The sequence below is a fragment of the Macrobrachium nipponense genome, chromosome 24 (genome assembly GCF_015104395.2).
Source record: "Macrobrachium nipponense isolate FS-2020 chromosome 24, ASM1510439v2, whole genome shotgun sequence".
NCBI classification, from domain to species: domain Eukaryota; kingdom Metazoa; phylum Arthropoda; class Malacostraca; order Decapoda; family Palaemonidae; genus Macrobrachium; species Macrobrachium nipponense.
This window is the reverse complement of record NC_061091.1, coordinates 52,752,720-52,766,771: the sequence shown is the minus strand read 5'-3', so window position 1 is coordinate 52,766,771 and position 14,052 is coordinate 52,752,720. Positions and strand designations below refer to the sequence as shown.

Here is a 14,052-nt window from a genome sequence, read left to right as displayed (position 1 = left end):
GGAACCATTCCCGTTTTTCTATCATTTCTCTCTTCCACCTGTCTCCTGTGGGGAGGCTGGGTGGGCCATTAATTGTATATATCTGCCAGGTAAGTATGTATGAAACTTTATTGTATTATAACAATATCATTTTCATACAATGAACTTACCTGTCAGATATATACTTAGCTGATTGGCACCCTTTGGTGGAGGGTAAGAGACAGCTAATAGGAATAGACAGGTAAACAACATATGTTGTAGGTATAAAAAAAAAACTTGGTCCTACCTGATAGGTGGTAGACTTCGTGGCTGTAGCCCGGTAGTCTGCATCACCTCAAGACTTTAGCGAGATATTAAATCTATGGCTAGAGTTCTTGTGGGTCTGTCGATGGGTATATGAACCGCTTACTCGGCAGAGCCTGAAAGGACTTTGTCAATGGGTACTGGACCACTTCTATGACAACACACCTTATGAAGGAGCATAACCAATCCCGACCACCTGATCCTAACCACCATGTTAGTAGATAGAATTGTTCTGAGTTATCCCCGAACTCATTACAAACAACCCATAACTCGAAACGAAAACGCATTCATACAAAAATTCTCAAAAAAAATTTTAATACTCCTCTAAAAGATATCACAAGAGTTCCTTACTGAACAACAGTGACTGGCCGCCAGTGCAGCACCGAGCCCTCTTTGTCAGCAGAAATCTAGAACATATCTAGTAGAAGGTATGTACAAAGTTAAGGATTGGTGTTTGCTCCCGTACCCAGTATCGTATCCGCCGATACAAAAGGCCCCAGAGAAAAACATTTCACGTAGGTCACACGAACGTCTTTAAGATAGTGAGATGCAAATACCGAATTGCACCTCCAATATGTCGTATCAATGATTTTCTTTAGCGACATATTCTTCTGAAAAGAGAGAGATGTCGCCACTGCTCTAACTTCATGAGCTTTTACTCTTAAAAGCGGAAAAGAGTCGTCAGGACAGAACTTGTGAGCATCTGTAATGACGCTCCTAATGAAGAAAGCTAATGCGTTCTTAGACATGATTCTTGTGGGGTCCTTAATCGAACACCAAAGACTTTGTCTAGAGCCTCCATTTGTTTCTTTCTTTGTAAGTAGAACTTCAAGGCTCTTACCGGGCAAAGAGACCTTTCTGTTTCTCTCCCTACTAGACTCGATAAGCCTTTAATCTCGAATCTCTTGGGCCAGGGATTCGATGGGTTTTCATTTTTTTTTTTTTCGCTAGAAAAAGAGTTCTAAAACGAGCAGAAGGCCGAGTCTCTGTTAAAGCCGACTTCATCTTCCAGGGCATGAAGTTCCCAACTCTTTTGGCTGTCGCCAAAGATAGGAGAAACAAGCATTTCCTTGTTATATCCCTGAACGAAGCTAAATGGGGAGGCTCAAATCTGTCAGACGAAAGGAACTTGAGAACTACATCCAGGTTCCAGCTGGGAGGAGTTAGTTCCTTAGATTTTGTCGTTTCAAACGATCTAATCAAGTCGTGCAGATCTTTATTATCAGCAATCTCTAGGCCTCTGTTTGAAGACTGCCGAAAAGCATGCTCCTGTATCCTTTGATCGTCGATCAGATAAGTGAGAGACCTCTCTCAAGAACAAAAAGGAAATCGGCGATTTCGGTTATAGAGGTACTGGAGGAGGACAACTTCTTAGACTTACACCACCTTCTGAATACCTCCCACTTCGACTGAGACTCGTCTAGTGGAAGCTCTGCGGGCTCTAGCGATAGCGCCTTTGCAGCTTCGCTGAGTAAAAACCCCTCGCTCTGACAAGTCTTTCGATAGTCGAAAGGCAGTCAGCGCGAGAGCGGGGAGGTTTTGATGAAACCTCTCGAAGTGGCTGTCTGAGAAGATCCATCCTTTTTGGAAGGGATCTTGGGAAGTCTACTGTCCACTCCAGCACCTCTGCAACCAATCTTGTGCTGGCCAAAACGGGGCTATCAGGGTCATCCTTGTCCCGTTGGACGCTACAAACTTTCTCAACACTTGTCCCAGGATTTTGAAAAGGGGGGAAAGCGTACACGTCCACATGAGGACCAGTCTAGCAGAAGGCGTCGACCACGAGAGCTCTTGGGTCTTCCACCACTGAACGAAAGACTTCCAGCCTTTTGGAAAGGAATGTGGGCCGAACAGATCTACGTGAGGAGTGCCCCAAAGATCCCAAAGACTCTGACACACCTCTGAATGAAGGGTCCATTCTGTGTGAAGGGACCTGGCTTCTCCTGCTCAGTCTGTCCGCCCTGACGTTTCTCTTTTGTACCCTGAACAAATCTTGTCAGGAGGAGATGTTCCTCTGTGAGGTCCAAATTAGCAGATTCTCTTTGCTATCTCGTATAAGAGACACGGAGTGCGTTCCTCCTTGCTTCCGAATGTAGGACAGGGCGGTAGTGTTGTTCCACATTCACTTGGACCACACTGTTTGTCACAAAGGGTTCGAAGAACTTTAGCGCCAAGTGAACTGCTAGAAGTTCTTTGCAATTTATGTGCCAGGACACCTGTGCTGCCTTCCAGGTGCCTGACACTTCTCTCGGTCCTAGTGTTGCTCCCCAACCCTTCTCCGATGCGTCTGAATACAACACTCGGCTTGGGTTCGGAACTTCCAGAGAAATTCCCTTGTTCTCTTTTAGAGGGGACAACCACCATTGCAGGTGTGGTTTCATCCTCCATTGGAAGGAGAAAAAACTGTCGGAGAGAGGTCCCGTCTTCCAGTTCCATGATCTCCTTAGGAAAAACTGAAGAGGACGAAGATGCAGTCTTCCTAGAGGAAAGAAACTGTTCGAGCAAGGAAAGGGTGCCTAGAAGGCTTAACCATTCCCTCGCCGAAGTCCGTTCTTTCCCTAAGAAGAGAGAGACTTTTTCCAAGCCTCTCACGATTCTCTCTTGCGAAGGAAATACTCGAAAACCCCGAGAATCCATCAGAATCCCCAGATAGACCAAGTTCTGTCTGGGAATCAGCTGTGACTTCTCGAGGTTCACGAGTAGTCCCAACGCCTTTATCAGGTCTAGGGTCAAATAAAGGTCCTCCAAACACTGTCTCTCTGTTCTGGCCCTGATGAGCCAATCGTCCAGATATAGAGAGATGTTGACGCCTCTGAGGTGAAGAAACCTCGCCACATTCTTCATCAGGTTTGTGAAGACCTGAGGAGCTGTGGACAGGCCGAAACACAAGGCCCTGAACTGAAAGATCCTTCCCCCCGTCATGAAACGGAGGTACTCTTCGAAGTGAAGGGTGAATCGGGACATGAAAATAGGCGTCCTGGAGATCCAGCGACACCATCCAATCTCCTTGACACAAAGCCGCCAGGACTGAGGCCGAAGTCTCCATAGAGAACTTCTCCTTTAGAACGAACTTGTTCAGAGCGCTGACATCTAGTACTGGTCTCCAGCCCCCCGAGGCTTTCGCAACCAGGAAAAGCCGATTGTAAAACCCCGGAGAGTTTTGCTCTAGAACTAATTCTATAGCTCTTTTGTCCCACATTTGATTCACCATCAGACGAAGAGTATCCCTCAGTACAGGGTCCCTGTATCTGGCTGACAGTTCCCGCGGAATGGTCGTTAGGGGAGGACTGTCCTGGAAGGGGATAAGATATCCCTTCCTGATTATGGACATCGAAGAGGCGTCCGAGTATATGAGTGACCAGGCGTCTGCAAATTCGAGAAGCCTGGCACCCACTGGTGTTTGGAGGTTGCCTGTCTCACTTCCCTTTCTTAAAGGGACGGGAAGAAGCTTTACCTCTCCTCTCAGGACCTCTTCTCTTAGAGGGAGCTCTGGAGGGAGGGCCTCCTCGAAAGGGCTGAACCGTCGAAGTCGGTCCTTTCTTGTCAACCGAAACAAGGGGTCTCTTCTTCCTTGCAGTTTGCAGAAGATCCTGTGTCGCCTTCTCAGTCAGTGAGTGAGAAATGTCCTTCACTAACTGAGAAGGAAACAAGAAGTCAGACATGGGAGCAAAAACCAGGGCTGCTCTCTGTGAGGGAGAAACCGCCTTGGTTAAGAAGGCACTAAAAATACTCCTCTTCTTAAGGAGTACCGCTCCAAAAAGAGAGGAGATTTCTCCCGATCCGTCTTGTACTGCCTTGTCAATACAAGAAAGAATACTCAGAATGACTTCGGGGTCTAGACCTTCCGAGTCATGAGCCTTCTTAGACATCACCCCAAGGGACCAGTCTAGGAAATTAAACACTTCCAAAATATGGAAGAGGCCCTTGAGGAGATGATCCGTCTCCGAAATCGCCCAAGACACACGAGCTACATTCAAAGCGTGTCTGCGCGATGAATCAACCAAGGTTGAAAAGTCCGCTTCGGCTGCCGCTGGGAGAGAAAGGCCCATGTTCTCCCCAGTTCGGTACCAGAAACCTCTCTTGCCAGAAAGTATGGCTGGAGGCATACAGAAGGTGGTTCTGCCCAGATCCTTCTTTGACAACATCCATTTGTCTAGAGACTGTAGCGCTCTCTTCATAGAGATCGTAGGTCTCATCTTCAAGACCGACGAAGACTTTGGTACAACCGCACTCGAAAACAGTGATCGAGGCGAAGGAGGAGCCGCAGGAGTCAAAGAATCTCCGTACTCCTGCAAAAGAAGGTCTGTCAGAACTCTATAGTTAGAGACTCCTTCTCTACCGTTACCCTCTTCTTCCGAATCTCCTTCTACACCCTGCGGAGTATCGGCCTGAAAAACGAGAGGATCTTCCTCCCGTTCTCTCTCTACTGGTGACAAACTCCTACTAGGAGAGGGACTCATAGAGTGAACAGAATCTCTCTCAAGTCTAAAAGAAGTCTCGCGTCTGCTTGACTTCTCACGCCTGGAAAGCTCCTCGCGCTTGGCTGGCGCCTCGCGCTTGTCTGGAGCTTGTTGCCTGGCTGGCATCTCGCGCCTGGCTGACGCCTCGCGCTTGTCTGGCGCCTCACGCAAAGCTGACTCCTCGCGCCTGGCTGGCGTCTCGCGCTTGGCTGAATCCTCGCGCCTGGCTGGCGCCTCGCGCCTAACTGGCACCTCGCGCCTGGCTGGCGCCTCGCGCCTGAGCGTATCCTTATCTAGAGCAACTCGCTCGGATAGCTCCTGACGCTTGCAAGACTCTTCGCGCCTGGAAGACGTCCCATGTCTAGAGGACGCTTCACGTCTGGCCGGTGAAAGAAGACGAGACTTCTTAATAGGAAGTCTAACGTCCTTCTTGCGAGGGGGATCCCTCGAAAGAACTGCAACCAAAGAGGCTATCTGCTCTTGTACTGCAAGCAATATCCTCTTGGAAGCCACACCAGCGTCCTCTTCAATAGAAGAAGCAGGAGAACTCGAAGGAGTGCGATCCTCAAATACCGTTCGAGGAGGCGTCGAAACCAGCTTAGCCTTCTTGATAGAAGAAGGAGCTTCCTCCGAGAAGCGTTCCGGGCTCGAGTCGAATGCGCGCTCTTTCCAATGCCTTTTCAGTGGCCTAGAAAGATCCGAGTCCTTCCACCCTCGTTTAGGTGAAGGAGAACCGGACAACGAGAAACAATCTCGTAGGACGCTTCTATTAAAGCGGTCCTGAGCAGACTGTAGCGAAACAGAACCTGCTGAAGGGACGCCTGACCGTTGGGGATTCCCCACAACCTCCGTACGACTTTCGACTTTCCTACTCCTCTGGGTATGTGAGTTTGGAAGAGGTCTAGGCCTGGGAGCATCGCAGGGACGGTCAGACGCCCCCTCCACAACACTGGGAACACTCACTTCACTAAGTAATTCACAATCACTTCCCTTACCTTGCATGGCCGCCATCTTTGTCTTCATTTTACGAAGAGTAGCCTTCAGATTGGCGATTTCCGAAGCCGAAGCCGAATCCGAATGCAAAGCCTGTGAGGATTCAGATACATAGGGAGAATCAAATTCATTAATAAAAGGAGAGTTAGACTCAGAAAAAGGCTCAATAGGCCTTGTACTCACACACTTTTGTGCAGCCCGTCTAATTCTATCCCTCTCTAACTTCTTCAAGTTAAAGAAGGTTTAGAGGTTCTTCCATTCATTAGCATTCAACTTTTCACACTCAATACAGGTGTTAGCCAAAGAACAGTCAAACCCCCTACATTTACGACATACAGTGTGAGGATCAACCGAAGCCTTCGGTATCCTCACCTTGCAGCCTACATTCACACACTCTCTCACACTAACACTTGAATCAGACATTCTATCAGAAAAATCAAAAGCAAGTCCAAATCCAGTCCACAGTAGCGAATGCCAAAACAACGATCCAGTACGTCACCAAGAAATCCAATATAGATGATCAAAAAAGTCTTGAAAAGCGAATTCCAGTCAGGAGGTAGTAACAACAATGTTGATACCACCGGCGACAGAGAAAATATGATAGAAAACGGGAATGGTTCCTAGTCCTGCCGCCCAGGGCAGGCAGGTAGATCACCTGACCTACCGGTAGCGAGTGGCGCGAAATTTGAATTTCTGTCGGGGACGACGGAGTCTTAGCTAAGTATATATCTGACAGGTAAGTTCATTGTATGAAAATGAAAATTCACAGCCCGACTAAATATCAGGTGAAAATTAATAAAAGAATCCAAAAGCACTTACCAAAGTCTGAAAACCATCAGTAAATCTAAACAAAATTCAAAGAGAGCTGCAGCTCACAACCTCCATCAAAAGGCAACAGAAATAAATTGAGCTCTCTGCTTGTTTGTTTAACTTCTTCCCCATAAGTGGGCGGGGCAAGTCATTTACACCAAAACAAAAGAATCACTTCCATGATTTTCAAATTTGTTCATGAAACTTACCTGACAGATATATTAGATAGCCGTATTTTCTGAAGTCCGACAGAATTTAAAAATTCGCGGCACACGCAGTGGGCGGCCAGGATGGTAGTACCCATTCCCGCCGCTGGGAGGCGGATATCAGGAACTATTCCCATTTTGCCATTCATATTTTTTTCTGTCGCCGGTCGGTAAACAAACTGTTTACAGACCTCCGCCTAGGATTTTGAAACTTCATTAGCCACTTAAGTATCCTAATTATTCTTTCGATTATTAACTTGGATTTGTGGCTAGGCATACGCTATCGTAAATTTTTTCATTGCATTTGATGTCTGAAGCTAGTTAGCCTAGTTTCAGACTTTGTTGTCTGCATGGTAAGGTGAGGCTACCGTAACTTTCGGTAGACACTCGCTTAGTATATATGACGTTTACATGTTTTCTTTGCATAAGGTAATTAGTGTAATGTGTGACTGATTACGGAAGAAGGAGGATTCAATTACGCATTTTAGAGCGTGTTAGAATCAGGAGTTTTCCTCCACAGTAAACAGAAGTTAGAAATAATGAACCTTCTAACCTCCTGTAGATTTTATTTTGCCTAACCCTGTGGTATGGCTTACGAGCCTAGAATAAGTGTCTGCTAAAGGATTACATCAATTAATCTTAGACTAAAGTGCTCGCTCTCCAACCAGTGTGTGAAGTGTAGTGCCCCTTGTGTTGTGGAGGGGGCGTCAGATCGGCCCCATAATGCCTCTAGGCCTGGACCTCTGTCGGACTCCCAGGACTCAGGGAGAGGGCATGTCGAAAGCCGCAAGAGGGTTACGGGGGCTCCCCACCACCGATCTGGCGTCCCTTCGGCAGAACCTGTTGACTCTTCCCAGGCTGCTAAAGATCGTGCACGTGCGCGAATCTTGAAAGATTGCTTCTCGTCCTCCGAGGCGTCCTCCCCACACAGGGGTTGGAGTTCTCGGAAGGACTCGCGCCCCTAAAGAAGCTTTAGAGAAGAGGACGCTTCACGTCCTCTCTCTCGTCACGAGAGGATGAGAGAGTAAAGAGACCACATTTTCCCTTTTAGAAGAATGCACTGGCTCGTTTCCGAAGGGACATTTAAGGAGGCTCATTCATCTTGCCAGAAGAGTGATTTGAGCCTCCTGCGAGAACGCTCATGTATATATCATTTATACATTATTAAGAGGCTCATTCATCTTGCCAGAAGAGTGATTTTGAGCCTACCTGCGAGTGACCGCTCATGTATACATCATGTATACATTTTATTAAGGAGGCTCATTCATCTTGCCAGAAGAGTGATTTGAGCCTCCTGCGAGTGAACGCTCATGTATATATCACTTATACATTATTAAGGAGGTTCATTCATCTTGCCAGAAGAGTGATTTGAGCCTCCTGCGAGTGAACGCTCATGAAGTTAGAGCTGTTTCAACCTCGCTAGCATTCCAAAAGAATTTGGTATTCAAGGACATTCTTGATTCCACCTTTTGGAGGAGCAACTCAGTATTCGTCTCCTCTCCTCATTGCGCTCCGTATACGTTATGTAACGTTAGCTTTACTTCGATAAGCAAGCTGATAAGTTTGACGGCCGGCAAGCTGCTTTGCACAGTCAAACAACTTATGTCTCTGGTCGGCATAAGAAGGGCAATTTAGACGTGAGGAAGCTTTTGGAGGTGCTCGACGTCCTATAAGTAGAGACATTCTCCAGGACGCTCGGCAAGCACCTTGCGGAAGACGAAAGCCATACGTCTTCCTTTAGTGTTCACACTCTTCAGGAGCAGCGTGCGGCTCTCCATGGAGACTCGCATGAGGAGTCCCTTAAAAATATTCAATGTCATACGCAAAACGCGGTTCGTCATAAACATTGAGATGTTGGGCAAGGTCGCTCGCCAGGACGCCTCTTGGCGGGCCTTGCATGCATCAAGGCGCTCAACGAGTTCCTCTCTGAAACGTCGTTCAGAAGACTTGGTGTTCTCTGCTCAGACACTCTCGTAGCTGGACGCTTTTGAGGACGCTCGGCAGGAAGCTTTTGAGGACGCTCAGCAGGACGCTTTCCAGCACGCTTTTGAGGACGCTCAGCAGGACGCTTTTGTGGACATTCGCCAGGACGCTTCGGTGGAAGCTCGGCAGGACGCTAGCGAGGACGCTCGCCAGGACGCTCGCGAGGACGCTCGCCAGGACGCTAGCGAGGACGCTTTTGAAGACGCTCGGCATCCTACACGTCATGACGCTCGGTAGAGCACTTGCCAGGACGTTCTTCAGAACGATAGGCGTCCTACGCATCAAGACGTTCGGCAGAATTCCTGCAAGAACGCTCTTCAAGAGGGCGTCGTCGAAGTAGAGGAAGGAGTTTGGTCTCGTCAAGATGTCTACTTCGCTTTCTACGAAGGGAGCGTTCAATAGAATCCATCACTTGATGAATTCCAGGGAAACTGTAAGCAGATTTCGGTGTCATAAAACGCCTCGTCTGCTTTCGGGATTGCGCTGCCGAAGGGGAACATTAAGGTCCTTCCTGTCGTAAGCCCAGTCTCTAATCAGGAATCCTGCCCCTTCCTCGATTTCTGCGGGAATCGGGAAAACTATATGCTCGAATTCCTGGATTACTTTCTGTCATGTAAATGGGTTAGTTCTCATTGACAAAGATCTTCATAACATTTTATCGCTTAAGCGGATAAGTAACAAATTTCGGAAGAGCTCTCATTCATTTTCAGAACCGAACGTGGACAGTTGTTTTCCTTTCTCTCTTCCTCGTCCAGGAAAGATGTAGTAGAGAATTCGATGTTCAAATTACTACAATACTTACGTAGTTTATCTTTGCGTCATTTTGCTAACGCATGGGTCGAGTCATATACGCATATCGTATTTACCTCTGCGGATAGAAGCCGAAAGAACTGTTGTTCTAATGTATTTATTTGACACTCCCTTCAACCTTCCAAGAGTTTTCGGAGTAAGAACAACTCTTCAGGTATTGTTACGACAACACCAACTCAGCTTCTGTATTTAGCGAATTCTGTTTCGTTTAAATAGGCCTGCTTGAGAGTTTCCTTTTGCTCGATAATATCATACCTATTCCTTCGTAAAGGGAGTAGCTGGCAACTCAGGCAGATAGTATTCTGTTCCATTGAAGCTTTCCTTCGAGGAAGACTTCTCCTTCACTCTTTTTGATAGAGATCGAAGGTGGTCGATCTCCAATCCTTATTTTGTTTTCTTAAGGAAAGAATTTAGGATGGAGATCGTTGTTCAGAATACTATAAATATACTACGTATATTAACCTCGCGACATGATTCTACTAAGCAGTTGAATTGTCCGAGGGGTAGGCGCATATCCTAGTTATTCTACGGATTGCGACTTAGACGAGAAGTATTCTAATTGAACGCAACATCAACTCAGCTTCTGTATTTAGCGAATTTTGTTTCGTTTAAATATGCTGCTTGGGAGAGTTTCCTTTGGCTCGATAATTTCATAACCTATCCCTTCGTAAAAGGAGTAGCTGGCAACTCAGGCATATAGTGCGAGACGATGATCAAGGCTGCTGTTACTGTGATCTACGCAGTACCGGCTAGCTCGGTGTCATGCGCGGTTGGTTACGTCTCTCTCCCTTGCGGGAATGGCTTAATAAACCGTCTCTTTGCCCTACAATCATGGATTTTAGCCTCGGGTTGAGGAAATTTCTAGTAATCTTGAATGATCATACTGCCGTTTACTTAGAAAATTTCAACAAGATATCTCTTATACTTGTTAGGTGCGGGTTTACCGCACGGTAACATTCTGTACGAATCTACCGCGGCATAGCACTATAATAATGCTCTCCTGCTTATGCAAAGCGCAGCCTTATTTAGGGAAGGAAGCAGGCTGAGTGAGGGAATGGATGAGTTTGCTGGGGACCATTTCCTCGCTGGAGAAGCTTGTTTTCCCTGAATAAACAGCAATTCAGACCTCTACAAATTTTCCTCACGAAGAAATTGGAATAACATCAAAGATCTTGTAATTCTAATTTTCTCTCAACGGCTTGAGGATCACCTCAGGTGATAGCGAGAGGGTGCCAGACATCCGAACAGAGAACAGATGTTCTGGCACATTGTCTGAAAGAATTGGAAGCCAAATTAGTCGGCTTTCCAGTTCCTCGAAGGGTGAGGTTGGATCGAGTGGCCCAAATCATCTCGGATAATTTCTCAGCTCTCTCATAGCTCGAGAAGAGAGAATTGGTTATGGGCTTGGGCACGGAACGTAACGATCCTCAATAGGTTCGTTTAATCTTAGTGCCACGTCCGTGGGGGTCTTCTCGATCGAAGGCAACAACTACTGACGTCTGAGTAATCCTCACTTAGAAGTATGTCGAAAGTGAGGAGAGACTGAGGGACAGTCCTTCGTTAAGTTTTTCGTAATATTGAAGGACGAAGGAGCTTCCTCTTAAGTTGTTCCCTTATTCATGATCCTAGAGGATTAGCTTTAGTCGCCACATGTTGGCCTCTAAGAGGTTGGATTCACAGAGGTCAGGTAATTCAGAGAATTGTCCAAAGACCCTTCCCGAGAGAATCGGTGTAATCAAACATCGTCACTTAGTGAAGTATCTAATATCTCTCCTCTCTGAGTCTGAAAGCGTTCAGACTATCGAGAAGCGATAAGATCTTCAAGATTAATGGCAGTCTCTTGGCCAAGGCAAAGCAGTGCTGCCTATTTTCAGTTTTCAATCGGAGGGGGCCGTTTCTGGAGATAGTGAAGGGAAATGACTGTTCCTCCACCTCGACCTCTGTGAATTTCGTTATGGTTCTATCTTTCCGTATGAAGTATGAGATAAGATAGAAGTCCTAACTGTTGTAGAATATGCAAATATGTTGTTGACGGCCTCTAGGCTCAGAGATTCGGTTCTGTCAAACAACAAAGCTTCACGATCTTTGAGGTCTGTGGAGTCTTGTATTCTCTGGATCAAAGGTTCCGGCATGGAACTTAGACGTAGTCTGAGTTTCTGATGCCAAAAGCATTTCGAACCTATCCTTTCTGCGAACTTAATACACGTGACCAGAAAGGCTAATATTCTAACCGCTCTAGCCACGGCAAGGAGGGTTAGTGAGGTTTTAGCCATCATCAGAGGTTTTGGCTTTAAAGGACATAATGCGGTCTGTCCGCTAAGCCTTCCGTTCTTGATAAGAACGAAAACCTGTCCAACCATTGACCCGAAGGCTTGGAGACCAAGGGTATGGCACAAATTATTGGGCAAGGGCATTAGAGAGTCCTGTGCCCTGTAGGGTCTCTCAAGTTTTATCTTGATAAAACTATAGAAAGTCAAGGTCAACAGACAATCTGCGGTGTTCCGTAAAAGACCAGACTAGTTCATGTCCAAGAACACCCTGGCATGATAGCCAAGGAGTTCTTTTAAGAGGTCTCATTCATTATGTTTGCATAAAGATTTGAGATTTTTTCTTAATATCAATGCTCAAGAGGTGAGGGCGCGGCCTCGGAAGCATTTCAACAGAGCATGACACTCAGTAAACATCCTGAGTGCCACGCTTTTGCGAAGCAACTCTGGGTTCGCTTCACACTCCCGACAATTCTGCGGTGTTCCGTAAAAAGACCAGACTGGTTCATGTCCAAGAACACCCTGGCATTATAGCCAAGGAGTTCTTTTAAGAGGTCTCATTCATTATGTTTGCATAAAAGATTTGAGATTTTTTCTTAATATGAATGCTCAAGAGGTGAGGGCGCGGCCTCGGAAGCATTTCAAACAGAGCATGACACTCAGTAACATCTGAGTGCCACGCTTTAGCGAAGCAACTCTGTGTTCGCTTCACACTCCCGCTTCACACTCCCGAGGGATGTGAAGACGACATTTCAGATCCGTAAGTCGCTAGGACCATACATATCCGTAGATATATTATTGGGTGCAAGAAGCAACACGAATCCTATCCTATAGAAAAGGGATAGGTGTGCTTTTAACTTTGAAGGGTTGGTCGCTTGAGGCGCGTTCCTTTTCTTTAGCCTAGAAGTTATGGAACTAACTTTGATAGGTTAGGTCAGATGGTGGTTTTAGCTTCGGTGCCCTCAGAAGTATGGTCATATGGTCTAGTCACATTGTGGTCACGCCCCCGTTGACAGATCATCTAGAGCGCACCAGCATTACAGGTCTCTACCTCGCTGGCAACTCTAGTAACGCAGAAGCAGACTTTGGTGACAGTAATCACGAAGTCGATATGCTAACAGGTCAGGAACCAAGATGTATATCATCTACTTAATTTAGTTTCCCAAAAATCCTATTCTGTCCTCTTCCCACCATCCGAAGGTGGGATTCAGCTATATATATATCTGTCAGGTAAGTTTCATGAACAAAATGTTATTGTTATAATACAATTAAGTTTGTTCATACTTACCTGGCAGATATATATAATTAAAGTGCCCACCCACCTCCCCTCAGGAGACAGTGGCACTGATAAAATATGAATGGAAAATGGGAATATTTCCTGATATCCGCCTCCCAGCGCGGGAATGGGTTCTACCACCTGGCGCGGTCCACTGCGTGTGCCGCGAATTTTTAAATTCTGTCGGACTTCAGAAAATACAGCATATATATATATCTGCCAGGTAAGTATGAACAAACTTAATTGTATTATAACAATAACATTTTAGCTGTTGGTACTTACAAATTGTTAGCTATGTAATTACTGGTATGTTGCTTACATAAACAAATTAACACCATACAGGAGAATAAATTTCTAATCAATTTGTATTACTTACAATTTCTTATATCCGAGATGAAGACCGCAAGGCCTCGCATCCCATCCCCACGCACCGCTGGCATTTTGGCTGGGTTTCTGTGCAAGAAGAATAAAATTTTAATGAACTACGCAACAGTAATTATTTTAAAACTTACAAACTTGTTAAAATAATTTATAAATCAATATGTAACACCCAGTAACATATCCAATTCCCAGATTACCATGTAGATTAAAAAGTTTTACCAAATTGTTGATTAGTACATCATATTTTTTCACAGCATGATAAATACCTTGATTGGAACACATTAAGATTCTGCAAATATATAAAAATCAGCTTTTATAATACATTATATGTTTTACAATGAAGCAGTAACAAACAAAACATATACAAAACAATGTAGTACATATTTCAAACTGTGCCTATCTATTTATGTGGCACAATCCATGAACTAAACTGACTAAACATTATACACTAAATGATACCAGAAATTCAAGGTTAAAATTAAACAGACAATGTACTAAGGGCCTTAACATTATCCAACTTATCACTGCCAGTGATTTCAGGTGTTGCTTTTGAGCAAGGCCACAATTGTTTATTGTACACTATA

At 45.6% G+C, this 14,052-nt stretch overlaps 1 protein-coding gene across 4 annotated transcripts in view; it reads right to left on the bottom strand.

The window, feature by feature from the left end:
• Positions 1-14,052, bottom strand: part of LOC135205629 (AP-2 complex subunit alpha-like) — a 205,260-nt gene that overhangs the window by 109,237 nt on the left and 81,971 nt on the right. For all 4 annotated transcript variants that reach the window (XM_064236426.1, XM_064236424.1, XM_064236427.1 and 1 more), the window contains exon 2: positions 13,464-13,540. In XM_064236426.1, coding sequence (XP_064092496.1) covers positions 13,464-13,527 — 64 coding nt within the window. In that variant the 5' untranslated portion in view covers positions 13,528-13,540. The remainder of the gene's footprint in view (positions 1-13,463; positions 13,541-14,052) is intronic.